Source organism: Oncorhynchus mykiss, chromosome 16, assembly GCF_057628025.1.
Source record: "Oncorhynchus mykiss isolate SJ-2025 chromosome 16, ASM5762802v1, whole genome shotgun sequence".
NCBI classification, from domain to species: Eukaryota; Metazoa; Chordata; class Actinopteri; order Salmoniformes; family Salmonidae; genus Oncorhynchus; species Oncorhynchus mykiss.
The window spans coordinates 69,347,645-69,361,750 of NC_143037.1; the positions used below are offsets into that span (position 1 = coordinate 69,347,645).

General features: G+C 39.5%; 1 protein-coding gene across 3 annotated transcripts; it reads right to left on the reverse strand.

The window, feature by feature from the left end:
- Positions 1-19: 19 nt before the first annotated feature.
- Positions 20-5,336, reverse strand: zgc:86609 (TMCO1/EMC3 family protein). 3 transcript variants are annotated; one of them, XM_090203794.1, is made up of 9 exons: positions 5,088-5,336; positions 3,083-3,266; positions 2,900-2,957; positions 2,721-2,814; positions 2,434-2,538; positions 2,142-2,223; positions 1,579-1,658; positions 1,235-1,317; positions 20-973 (listed from the first exon to the last, which is right to left on the reverse strand). In XM_090203794.1, exons 2-9 carry the CDS (start codon positions 3,229-3,231, stop codon positions 845-847), a joined length of 780 nt encoding a protein of 259 aa, XP_090059920.1. In that variant the 5' UTR covers positions 3,232-3,266; positions 5,088-5,336; the 3' UTR covers positions 20-844. The 3 variants fall into 3 exon arrangements, with proteins under 3 accessions (XP_090059920.1, XP_021422656.1, XP_021422657.1); XM_021566981.3 differs by having other exon boundaries at positions 3,630-5,292; XM_021566982.3 differs by lacking the exon at positions 5,088-5,336 and adding an exon at positions 3,383-4,820.
- Between the last annotated feature and the right edge of the window lie 8,770 nt (positions 5,337-14,106).

Here is a 14,106-nt window from a genome sequence, read left to right on the forward strand (position 1 = left end):
TACACTTTACGAGAAAGCCTTCAGATCTGCAGATAATTTATTTCTAAATCTCCACAGCCAAGCAGATGGTATATTTCCAATACATCCTCACCTCCCCATATCACCACCTCTTCTGGCACAGATACAAAAAACATCAGCTCCAATGGACAGGCTACATCGCATTCAATTATACAGTACAGCCAAAGCGGATGTTTTGGCAAGATTTTGTATGTTTAAAAATGCTTAAATGGTATTGGGAGCTAATCAGGTAACACCAGTTCACCTCTGAAAGAGACAGAATAGAAGAAGAAAAAAAACTTTTTTTTTACTCCTAAGAACCTTACAACTTAAACAAACACAAGCAATGCAGACAATATCAGAGATGAGGCCTTGGTTCACACACACACAAAGAGAACAAGCCATTTCAGAAATGTGCAGAGAAGCATGTCTGAAATTAATCAACACAACCAAACTATTTTCTACAAATAATACATCTGTGTGATGCGCTGATATTTGAATGCACAATGAAATCAGTTAACAGTAAGGCGTAATAGTGAAAAATTGCAAGGCAATAATAAAACTAAGCTGAGAACATGCATCATTTACATTCAACTTACACTATTTTCACACAACGAAACAAATAGGCATTAGTTGTCATTAAATTAATGTCAGAGGTTAAATATGTTTGCCTTTCTATTGTTGTTTTTTTATTGCCTTGAGCCAAAAATATACTGTTTAGGTATCACAATCATATTTAAGACATTTTTTAAATATTTTTTTTTACAACTGCCTCAGAGAACCCTGATGATACACTGTATCACAGAAACTGGCTGCCTCTACAGCAGCAGTTGAGTCAATAACCTCATTAGAACATTGTGGCTTTTATCTCTTGACTGAAGATTCCACAAAAGTTCAGATCTCGAGACATCAGCTCCTCCTCAACGTTCTCCAGGGCCCATTTGTGCTCCACAATCTCCAACGCCTCCCATTCACTCTGAAAGAACAAGGGAGACAGGCTTAAAAAAGAAAACCCCTACTAGTACGAAAACTGGCTCCAACAACCACTATGTCTTTGATTTAAGTCCATCATTACACAATAACTAATTGCCCCAGGATAGAACAAAACCATATCCTCATGACTTTAGATGAAAGTATATTAGCAAGATTAGACATTAAAGCTTAATGATTGACGGTGATCGTCCACGTACAGCTAGCTAATGCTGAGAGACTGACATCAAGGCTGCTTGTTTCTCACCTTAAAGGCCTTGTTAGGATCAGGCGGCATGGCCATGGCAGCGCCAGTCATCTGATCCTGCATGATCCTCGACTGATCCGCAGCTGGAACACAAGACCAACAGTCATCATGTAATACGAAAATGTGCCCGCCACATCGTACCTCCGTTGGGTTGCAACTGGGGCAAGTACAGTAAACAACTCTGAAATGCATTCACGAGGTAGATACAGTATTCTGTTAACAGAGTTCTAAAACGAGTTGTTCCAACATGTTTTCTACATTAACACCAAGGTACCAAGTCTTTCTGTATTCTTGTTAAACATATACACTATGAAAATGGCAAAGACTTGGCATTATCAGCTTACCATTGTCCTGTCCAAGAATGAGGCTGTACATACTCCTCAGTCCAAAAACATTAAGGAAATACCAAGAGGCTGAGCTCACCCTAGAAACAATTACAAATAAAATAATCTACTGAATCACATCCTCAACATAGGAATATACTGAATCACATCCTAAAGATTGTCTTGACAAGAATGCAATTGGATAATTCCTACATACAACTCTATACAAAATGACTAATTTGATCAATTTACACAGTAAAAAAAATGAACTGTGCTGATGCTAAGTTTGGTACCAGAATAACAGTAAAATCTCCCTCAGTTGTATTCTGTTGCCAAACGTTGTATCTGCACAATTCTTCCTGTAAATGTGTTTTTGTAAAATGTTTATTGGAAATTGTTAGAAGTTGTGCATAGAGGTCCATTCTATGGTTTGTTAAACTTCAAGAGGTTTTTGTTAGGTATACATTTTCTGCGTAATTCCATTACCCTTGAATTACCCAAAGTATGTTTCTATTTTTGCTTTGCTGGTGTAATTAAAAGGCTGGTTGAAAACAACAGACAACTGAATGAATGGAATACTGTACCAGGATGCATCAAGAGACAACAGTTCAATTCCACGCTGCAGCATTGGTTTGAATCTCAATGTCAGAGGAAAGGGAACCTTAGCTGTGGGGGGAAAAACTATTATTAACAGTGTTCAATACCACTTCAACACAATAGTAAGTGGCTGTGGTGTAATTATATTGCAAACAATTCAGGATGACTGTATATTATGTAGGCATCGTTTCCTATCTAATTATTGGACCAATTTTGCAAGTTCAACATCTAACATGAGGTTATGCAGGGCAGTCAATGTCCCTAACAAGCTGAACTTACTGATGACAAAGCCAGAGAATGCCCAGTTGATCCATCCTCCAATCACAATCATGGGAAGTACATTGGTCAGATTTCCCTTCATCATGTCAGTCAGCATGCTGGTATCTGAAAAAGGAAGCGTTGTTGAATAATTGTGTGTAGCACAGCAGTAAAACAAAAAAAAAATCATTGTTACCACATTTTAATGCATCTCTGAGTGAGAAAATGTGTTGCTAATCTCATTTGTAAGAATGGAACTAAAATAGACTGTCAAAGTGGGAAGAACCCAAATAGTTAGATTGACTCACCAGTCATTGGGTTTTTGGGAGTCACCTTTCGCTTGACCTTCTTGAAGAACCCAGTCTCCGCATCATTGAAATATTGCTTCCGCATGTTAAATGACTACAAAAAAATATATACATTTATTCTCTAACACACACTAGGAATAGAACATTTCAGAATATAAAAAATATTATGCAAATCTTACTTGTTTAGGGATATATTTTCCATTTTCTCTTAAGATGCGGCTACGCAGAAGGACTTGGCTGCAAAAAAGTCAATTTAAGGTTATAGTAAGCAATAAGCTGACATATTTAGTCATCATAATTACAACAGTTTGCCTAAAGTTTCTCATACCATGGGATAACAGTATTTCAGTCAGTTAACTCACCTGTCTGACACCTGTTCCAGATCAACTTTTTTGTCACTTTGCAGGAGTTGGGTGACATAGTGACGGATAATTCCAACGCAAAATGTAATCAATACAATTGGTAAAACCACCCATATTCGGATACTTGAATCCAGAAGCAACTCAGCCATGTTGTTTAACTGGTTAGCGTACCTACACGACTATTCTGTGAAGGAAAAAAAGACAGTTGAACAAATAACGTTATCCTAATAGATTGTGAGCTGCTCAAGTCACTAGACAAATAACTTCCTCGTTCTAGGCTGTCATGAAAGCGTTGCTTACTATCTTTGGCTCGGATCTTTAGTTGACACGACGGCCCTAGGGGGCTTCCTGTAACTTAACTTAGCTAGCTGCTAGTTCGCATGTAGCATGCTACCCAAATAGGTTTCCTTAAATAATTGAAGAAGACAAGACCGTCTCCAACCACAGATTATTGAAAGGAGTGAGTGTAGCCATCCAAACAACAACCGTATTTTTCACATACGTTAATATATTAATTAAATGATAAGCTCGAATAACGCGTTTATACCCTTTTTAAGTCCAATTCTCCGACCATCAGAGAAGCGAGCGCTCATTCTTCAGACCTTTGAACTCCATAACGCTTTGACCCCTGACGTATGATCAAATACGGTCATTATGCATTATGATATTATGTATTTTCTGAAGATGGAAAGCATCCACATTTAAATAATCAATAATACATTTTAGTTCAACCAATTAATGATCTAATTAATGTAGTTTCAGCTGTCGAAAAACGGTGCGTGCTATTAGGGATCCTTGGGACGTCCCCATTGAATAAAAAAAATGATGGATAAACTGACAAGATACTACATGTCTCTCCACCCTAGCAATGGGAGAGTCGTTGTCCACACAGCGGTATGTTGGGCTTTCTAGCTCCAGTTTATACTTTCTCTGGATTGGTGGATACATCTCATTACTGTAATCCTTTTTGAAATATATGATGAGGGTTGTTGACCTCAACTGCATTCATACCATTGCATTGTTGAATAGTTGTTTCTGATTGGCTTTAAGGGAATTCTAGAACGTTCATTATTTCCGTATAACACACAGTATATCAGCACAGTAGAATTCAATGGCTATAGTTCATTCCCACATGTTGTTTGAACTGCATTTGAAAGCAAAAGTCAAATTGAAAACCTTATTGGCACTGTTGAATTCGATTTTCATAAAAGCAAACTGAGTGATGTTTTGGTTAGCTAAACTAGCAAATTTGTTTCGTTACCAAGACAACAACTGTAGCTATCTAGTAAACATGCTAGCTACTTCAGTGGATGTTGAACACATTTCTATCAGCAAATGTGGCTAAGTTATAGCCATGGTATAAAATGGATAATCAAATCGGGGTTATGCATACTCAGGAAAATAATACAAATCCGTGGAAGGTTAGTTCCACCACTTTCATTATCCCTTATGTATTAAATTGAGAGAGATGCTATGCTACTAGCCTCATGCCATGAATGAGCATATCAATCTCCAGACAACTCCGATAAAAAGTGTTTTTCTCAAAGATGCCGGGATGTCACGTGTCCACCTTATATCAGTACACTCGTAACAACTTAAGCATTGCGAAACGTATATTTAATTAAATAAACCTCACATAGCAAATAAGCCATAAATGTTTTTGTTCACCAAATTCAACACTCTTATCGAACACCATACAAAAACTCCCTGTTTTGTGTGCGAAAAAACTCCACCTGCTGGAGGGAGACAGATTTTCCGCTGAGTTGGGCCTCTCGCTCTCAATTCAAAGGGCTTTATTGGCATGGGAAATGTGTTTTCATTGCCAAAGCAAATTAAATGGATAAACAAAAGTGAAATAAACAACAGAGTTAACAGTAAATATTACACTCACAAGTTCCAAAATAATAGAGGCATGTCATATGTCTATATACAGTGTTGTAACGATGTGCAAATAGTTAAAGTACAAAAGGGAAAATAAATCAACATAAATATGGGTTATATTTACAATGGTGTTTGTTCTTCACTGTTTGCCCTTTTCTTGTGGCAACAGGTCACAAATCTTGCTGCTGTGATGTTTATCAAAATTGGATTTGTTCTCTCTCTCTTCCTCTCTGTTGAAGTTGACATTTTAAATGGTAAGAGTTAGGGTTTAGGGTAGGTACGTCCCAAGGAAGTCGGATAGCACTAACCATCGAAAAACTGAAAAGTTCAGAAGGGCTAGCTACTTCCGTTTCCGTTACATGCAAGGGCATGTGAAAATCCGTTCCGCCAGCAAGACCTAGCAAGAATATGGACGTGACCTCGGCGATTTCCCTTAAAAGTCCCACAATGAAGATTGTAAAAAAATAAAACGGTCGAAATTCGTAACATTTTATGAGGAAATCTTAGTAGACTTAGATTATTTTTTTCTTGATGAAAGTGAATCACCTTTATAACACAAATAATATTATATCGTTGACATTATTGTTAACAGCAATACACCTAATGATTAATAGATAGTTATTAGAGTAACAACGAGAATACAAATTATTTATAATGCTACTATTAATTATAAATTATAGTAACAATATTATTAACATTGCTAATTAACCCATCGTACTGCACAATGTTTATTACGTTTTTCATATTGGACATACATATTGCACCGTACATAATTCCCTGAATGTACAGTAGTGTTGAAGTAAAAGGGGGTCCATTCTACTCAAGAGCACTTTCAGTTTCCAAATCCACAGAGTTTACACCTAGAGGAGTGTCACTGCACATTGTACTTTCCTTAAAGAGTGGCCAATCACAAATGTAATAGCTTTTTCATATTGGACATACAGTGCCTTGCAAAAGTATTCACCCCCGTTGGCGTTTCTCATATTTTGTTGCATTACAACCTGTAATTTAAATTTATTTTTATTTTATGTAATGGACCGTCCCCTCGCCCATACCCGGGCGCGAACCAGGGACCCTCTGCACCCATCGCTCCACAAAATCCGCGGCCCTTGCAAAACAAGGGGAACTACTACTTCAAGGTCTCAGAGCAAGTGACGTCACCGATTGAACCGCTATTTAGCGCGCACCGCTAACTAAGCTAGCCGTTTCACATCCGTTACACTCTACTCAACAAATTGGATGCAGTCTTTCATAGTGCCATCCGTTTTGTCACCAAAGCCCCATATATTACCCACTACTACGACCTGTATGCGCTCGTTGGCTGGCCCTTGCGTCATACCTGTCGCCAAACCCACTGGCTCCAGGTCATCTATAAGTCTCTGCTAGGTAAAGCCCTGCCTTATCTCAGCTCACTGGTCACCATAGCAGCACCCACCCGTAGCACGTGCTCCAGCAGGTATATCTCACTGGTCACCCCCAAAGCCAATTCTTCCTTTGGCCGCCTTTCCTTCCAGTTCTCTGCTGCCAATGACTGGAACGAACTGCAAAAATCACTGAATCTGGAGACTCGTATCTCCCTCACTAGCTTTAAGCACTAGCTGTCAGAGCAGCTCACAGATCACTGCACCTGTACACAGCCCATCTGTAAATAGCCCATCCAACTACCCCATCCCCATACTGTATTTATTTATTTATCTTGCTCCTTTGCACTCCAGTATCTCTACTTGCACATTCATCTTCTGCACATCTACCATTCCAGTGTTTAATTGCTATATTGTAATTACTTCGCCACCATGGCCTATTTCTTGCCTTACCCCCCTTATCCTACCTCATTTGCACACACTGTATATAGACTTTTTATACTGTATTATTCACTATATCTTTGTTTATTCCATGTGTAACTCTGTGTTGTTGTATGTGTCGAACTGCTTTGCTTTATCTTGGCCAGGTCGCAGTTGTAAATGAGAACTTGTTCTCAACTAACTTACCTTGTTAAATAAAGGTGAAAAAAATCATTTAAAAAAATGGTTAAATAAAGTCCACCTGTGTGCAATCCAAGTGTCACATGATCTGTCATATGATCTCAGTGTATTCACACCTGTTCTGAAAGGCCCCAGAATCTGCAACACCACTAAGCAAGAGACACCACCAAGCGGCACCATGAAGACCAAGGAGCTCTCCAAACAGGTCAGAGACAAAGTTGTGGAGAAGTACAAATCAGGGTAGGGTTATAAAAAAAATATCTGATACTTTGAACATCCCATAGAGCACCATTAAATCCATGATTAAAAAATGGAAAGACTATGGCACCACAACAAACCTGCCAAGAACTTGCCGCCCAACAAAACTCACACATCAGGCAAGGAGGGCATTAATCAGAGGCGCAACAAAGAGACAAAATATAACCCCGAAGGAGCTGCAAAGCTCTACAGCAGAGATTGGAGTATCTGTCCATAGGACCACTTTAAGCCGTACACTACACGGAGCTGGGCTTTACGGAAGAGTGGCCAGAAAAAAAGCAACTGTTCAAAGAAAAAAATAAGCAAACACATTTGGTGTTGGCCAAAAGGCACGTGGGAAACTTTTCAAACATATGGAAGAAGGTACTCTGGTCAGATGAGACAAAAATGTTGCTTTTTGGACATCAAGAAAAATGCTATGTCTGGTGCAAACCCAACACCTCTCATCACCCAGAGAACACCATCCCCACAGTGAAGCATGGCGGTGGCAGCATCATGCACTGACTGGGAAACTGGTCAGAATTGATGGATGGCGCTAAATACAGGGACATTCTTGAGGGAAACCTGTGTCAGTCTTCCAGAAATTTGAGACTGGGACAGAGGTTCACCTTCCAGCAGGACAATGACTCTAAGCATACTGCTAAAGCAACACTCGAGTGGTTTAAGGGGAAACATTTAAATGTCTTGGAATGGCCTAGTCAAAGCCCAGACCTCAATCCAATTGAGAATCTGTGGTATTACTTAAAGATTGCTGTACACCAGCGGAACCCATCCAACTTGAAGGAGCTGGAGCAGTTTTGCCTTGAAGAATGGGCAAAAATCCCAGTGGTTAGATGTGCCAAACTTGTAGTGATATACCTCAAGAGACATGCAGCTGTAATTGCTGCAAAAGGTGGCTTTACAAAGTATTGACTTTGAGGGGTGAATAGTTATGCACTGTTACGCACGCCTCTATGAAGAGGGAACGCAGCACCCTGCTACAACTAAACTCTCCGTGAAGAGGTATGGACTGTAGGCGTGAGTAAGGATGACAACAGGCAGAATGTGGTACCGTTTACAAGGACTTTATTCCTTTACACGGTAATATGGGGAAAAGAGGCTGGACGGAACCAAAGCAAAGAAAGTACATCTCAAAGCCCCCCCTCTCCTATCTAACCTGCCTACCCACCATTTACCTACTTTAGCACCACCTGGTGCCCTAACCAAAATACAGGGGGTGGTCCACCCAGGTCTTACCTATTGTGCATAGACAATGAATATACTACGGGTATATGTATGCCCACGGGCCTCTTGCCTAAGCACTCCCTAGGTGCCTTCCCCTTCCCCCCGGGAACAAATGAAACAGGAGAACAAATAATTTCTCAAACAAACTAAGAGACAAAGGACATCAAATAAGCTCTATCTGAGCAACAAACTCACAGAACATACCAACTGCTACCAACAACTAACATAGTAAATTATCCACAGCCATCAGCCTCCTCTCTCAGAAATGACCTCCCTCACATTCAATCTCTCTGCAATGACCTCCCAGCAATGAACCTCTATCACATTCAATCGCTCTGCAACGACCTCCCAACAATGAACCCCCAGCAAATCTCTCTCCTGAACAGAACACTGGCTTTATATATAGCTTCAGAAAGAATAGGTAATTGGAGACAGCTGCATCTTGACGAGGGGGCTGGGTCAGCTCTCCAATTAGCCATGGAGTCGACCAATCAGCTGCTTGAGTGATTTCAGGAAGCCATTTCCTGAAATAAACACATGCAAATACACAAACTACAACACATAATCTGGGGAACGTAACATGCACGCCCAAGTTTTCTGTTTTTATGTCATATTTCTTGTTTGTTTCACAATAAAAACATATTTTGCACCTTCAAAGTGGTAGGCATGTTGTGTAAATCAAATGATACAAACCCCCCAAAAATCCATTTTAATTCCAGGTTGTAACAACAAAATAGGAAAAATGCCAAGGGGGTGAATACTTTTGCAAGCCACTATACAAAGAGAAATAATAATGGCGTTTATTTTGTAGGCACTAACTCTGCCATGGTTCATTAGACAGAGACTCTGGGGAAAATTAAGGGCATTTTTGTAGGGGTTTTGGATAAATGCCGAAAATAAGGTCTGTGGCGAAAACAGCAACACAGGTTTAGAATATTTTATAATTTTTTTTCTATGAGATAATCTTCATTAGCTAACCTACATTTTTGTGAATTTTGAAGAATGAATGTAAGAAAAGCACATAACACTTTATAATTCATACAGGCCATGTTAACTGACTGCTATTATCATAGAACAACACTTATAAGATCTCCTAAGCCTGTGTTAACCTCAGACCTTATTTTCGGTGTTTATTCCAAAACCCTATACTTTCTTTCCCCATTAATTTTCATTCCAAATGATTAACCAAGCAAGGGAGGTTTGCAACGTAAACACCAAGCCCTCGTTTTTAATGGAGTTTGCGAGTGTACAATTATGTTCACTTCGGGCCTGAAACGCCCCATAATTCAATTCGCGAATGTAAACAAGTTAGAAATTGTGCTACTAATGCACAAACACTTCTCGTAAAAGTAGTTCCAACTGCACAGGCTAACGTAAGTAAGATAATTAATTTGCTAGCTATCATAAAGGAGGCGTATATTAATAATTGTATAGTTAATATAAGTAGACATGCAATCATAATTGACTGTAGCGCATATAAAGCACCCCCAAGCGACGGGTGGCTGAAAACACAATCATCAAGGGATGAACGAGTGACGAATTTCCAGGCAAGGACGGTCCATTTAAAAATCATTCCTTCCTCCCTCACCCCTTGCCCTGCAAGTGTAGTCGTTAGATGTCATGATAAGTCATTAGAAGTACCCTCTTAATTTGAGGGCTGAGGGGATAGGGTTAGGGTGTGTGTTTTAAGTGTTTAGAACCCAGATCAAGTATCTAAAATCACAGCGTTTACACACAGGGGAACTGAAATTGAGTATGTTTTTATCTGTACAAAATAGATGAGTTGGACAAAAATATAGATCATTGGAAGTGTCGCTGGCCTTTTACTGTAGTCAAACAGCTTAATGTGGGGTGTCTGGACACAAATAGAGCACTTTACAGGAAAAACTATCGATTGTGTCTCCATGAAACCAGGGTCCAGGCTAGAGTCCGTAGATTATAAAATAGATGAGTTTGAACAAAAAGCTAGGTCATAGGAAGTATTGCTAGACTTCTACTGTGGTCAAATAGGTTTGCGTGGGGCCACTATATGGTACAAATATAGCACTTTACAGGAAAAACTATCGATTGTTTTTGTCCATAAAACCAGAGCTGTGTTCGAATACTCATACTAACCATACTATTTGCGACGTAAATTGAGTATGTAGTATGCTTATTGGTCATTGTATGGATATAGTTAGTATGCCAAAAGCTGAAATCGGGAGTAGATAGCCAGAGTGAATTTACGAACGCAACCTATTGACTTGATTATTCACGTCATTCTTAGCTTAGTCGTTGTGCGTTCTCAATGGACATTGTTAATGAAGTCGTAAGATCGTAAGATGTCTAGCTAGTCATTCATTATGCTATGTTTTGCTACAGTATGTTATGCTACATACAGTATGTTAGTATGGGCATTCGAACACAGCTTTGGATCCAGTCTGCACTTTTGTACTGTCGTGTTATCCCTCTGACTACTGACTAATTTAGGACAATATTTGATTTACAAAACAATAAAGTAACTATTTTAGCTTGTTTGCTTCCCGTGTAAAATAAAATGCCATTCTATAACAGACTTTCACTATTGGCTTGCCCTATAATGGAGGTGACAAATTCAGACTATTAGCTTGTGATTGGGTGAGAAGCTAACTGCTTAAGAGAAACAATGGAAATAATGTGAACAGTAGATGGAGTGTTAACTGACTGACTTACAGTGCCTTCAGAAAGTATTCACACCCCTTGACTTTTTCCATATTTTGGTGTGTTACAGCCTGAATTTAAAATAGATTCAATTTAGATGTTTTGTCACTGACCTACACACAATACCGCAAAAAGTCAAAGTGAAATTATGCCTTTCGAAATGTATACAAATGATTTAAAAATGAAAAGCTGAAATGTCTTGAGTAAATATGTATTTGACCCCTTTGCTATGGCAAGCCTAAATACGTTCAGGAGTAAAAACGTATTTTATGACTTGTTAAGCAAATTTTTACTCATGAACTTATTTAGGCTTGCCATACAATCATATAATACATTGCATGGACTCACTATCTGTGCAATAATATTGTTTAACATGATTTTAACATCTCTGTACCCCACACATACAATTATCTGTAAGGTCCCTCAGTCAAGAAAAGGATTTCAAACACAGATTCAACCACAAAGGCCAGGAAGGTTTTCCAATGCCTAGCAAAGAAGGAAACCTATTAGTAGATGGGTAAAAACAACGGAGAAATTGAATATCCCTTTGAGCATGGGGAAGTTATGAATTACACTTTAGATGGTGTATCAATACACCCACTCACTACAAAGATACAGGCGTCCTTCCTAACTCAGTTGCCGGAGAGGAAGGAAACTGCTCAGGGATTTCGCCATGAGTCCAACGGGGACTTTAAAACAGTTACAGAGTTTAATGACTGTGAAAGGAGAAAACTGAGGATGGATCAACAACATAGTGGTTACTCCACAATACTAACCTGATTGACAGAGAAGGGAGCATGTGCAGAATAAAAAATATTCCAACACATGCATCCTATTTGCAACAAAAAAGACCGCAAATTTTGTCCTGAATACAAAGCATTGTGTTTGGGGTAAATCCAATAAAACACAATACTGAATACCATTCTCCAAATTTAATTTATAGTTTTTTGCTGCATAAACATCATGGAGCTAAACACAGGCAAAATCCTAGAGGAAAATCTGGTTCAGTGTGCTTTCTACCAGACACTGGGAGATTAATTTACCTTTTAGCAAGACAATAACCTAAAACACAAGGCCAAATCAATCAATCAATCAATCAAATTTATTTTATATAGCCCTTCGTACATCAGCTGATATCTCAAAGTGCTGTACAGAAACCCAGCCTAAAACCCCAAACAGCAAGCAATGCAGGTGAAGAAGCACGGTGGCTAGGAAAAACTCCCTAGAAAGGCCAAAACCTAGGAAGAAACCTAGAGAGGAACCAGGCTATGTGGGGTGGCCAGTCCTCTTCTGGCTGTGCCGGGTGGAGATTATAACAAAACATGGTCAAGATGTTCAAATGTTCATAAATGACCAGCATGGTCGAATAATAATAAGGCAGAATAGTTGAAACTGGAGCAGCAGCACAGTCAGGTGGACTGGGGACAGCAAGGAGTCATCATGTCAGGTATTCCTGGGGCATGGTCCTAGGGCTCAGGTCCTCCGAGAGAGAGAAAGAAAGAGAGAATTAGAGAGAGCATATGTGGGATGGCCAGTCCTCTTCTGGCTGTGCCGGGTGGAGATTATAACAGAACATGGCCAAGATGTTCAAATGTTCATAAATGATCAGCATGGTCGAATAATAATAAGGCAGAACAGTTGAAACTGGAGCAGCAGCACAGCCAGGTGGACTGGGGACAGCAAGGAGTCATCATGTCAGGTAGTCCTGGGGCATGGTCCTAGGGCTCAGGTCCTCCGAGAGAGAGAAAGAGAGAAGGAGAGAATTAGAGAACGCACACTTAGATTCACACAGGACACCGAATAGGACAGGAGAAGTACTCCAGATATAACAAACTGACCCTAGCCCCCGACACATAAACTACTGCAGCATAAATACTGGAGGCTGAGACAGGAGGGGTCAGGAGACACTGTGGCCCACTCCGAGGACACCCCCGGACAGGGCCAAACAGGAAGGATATAACCCCACCCACTTTGCCAAAGCACAGCCCCCACACCACTAGAGGGATATCTTCAACCACCAACTTACCATCCTGAGACAAGGCTGAGTATAGCCCACAAAGACCTCCGCCACGGCACAACTTAAGGGGGGGGGGGGGGGCGCCAACCCAGACAGGATGACCACATCCACATCCAAATCTGTCCAGCAATGATCAACAACCAATTTGACAGAACTTGAAGAATTTTGAAAAGAATAATGAGCAAATGTTGCACAATCCAGGTGTGTAAAGCTCTTAGAGATTTACCCAGAAAGACTCACAGCTATAATCACTACCAAGTGTGATTCTAACATGTATTAACTCAGGGGGTTGAGTACTTATCAAGATATATATTAGTGTTTTATTTTTCATATATTTTTTTTAAATGTTCAAATTTTTATTCCATGTTGACATTACGGAGTATTTGTGTAGATCATTGAAAAAAATGACAATTAATCCATTTTAATCCCACTTTGTAACACAACAAAATGTGAAAAAGGTAAAGGGGTGTGAATACTTTCTGAAGTCACTGTACCTGTTAATGACCTACATTATCCTAATGGTGAGAAGGCTACAGACTTTACACATTTTAGGTGCCAAAACATGCATCAGGTCAAGTGTTTTGGCTAGATAAATAACATATATATTTTTGAGGCAGTATGCTGGTAAGATCATGTTTCTATAGGTTAGTAGAACCCCAATCATTGCATAGATTTTTGCTTAAAACGATTTGGAAACAATGTTGACTCAGCCAGTTTGTGCCCGTGGACTGACTCTACCCATGAGATGAAGAGGATCTTGCATATCATTTCAAACTTCTGTTACACTGTTGATGATCAATTTCACGAAAAGTAGTTGAATAACTTCACTGTGATATTTGTTATGAATAAAGTATGCTTTTTTGACCAAATTGCATCTCTTGTCTTTTCGAATAAACATATTGTTTGCCTGTAGAATGAGTGACACTCCTCGGAGTGTAAAATCTGTGGATTAGGAAACTAGAAGTGCTCCTAAGTACAATGGA

Coding starts and splice junctions, on each gene's coding strand:
- zgc:86609 (XM_090203794.1), bottom strand. CDS start 3,231: ATGGCTGAGTTGCTTCTGGATTCAAGTATCCGAATATGGGTGGTTTTA. Junction 2,958..3,082: donor CTGGAACAGGTGTCAGACAG/GTGAGTTAACTG, acceptor ACTTTTTTGCAG/CCAAGTCCTTCTGCGTAGCC. Junction 2,539..2,720: donor TCCCAAAAACCCAATGACTG/GTGAGTCAATCT, acceptor TTCCTTTTTCAG/ATACCAGCATGCTGACTGAC.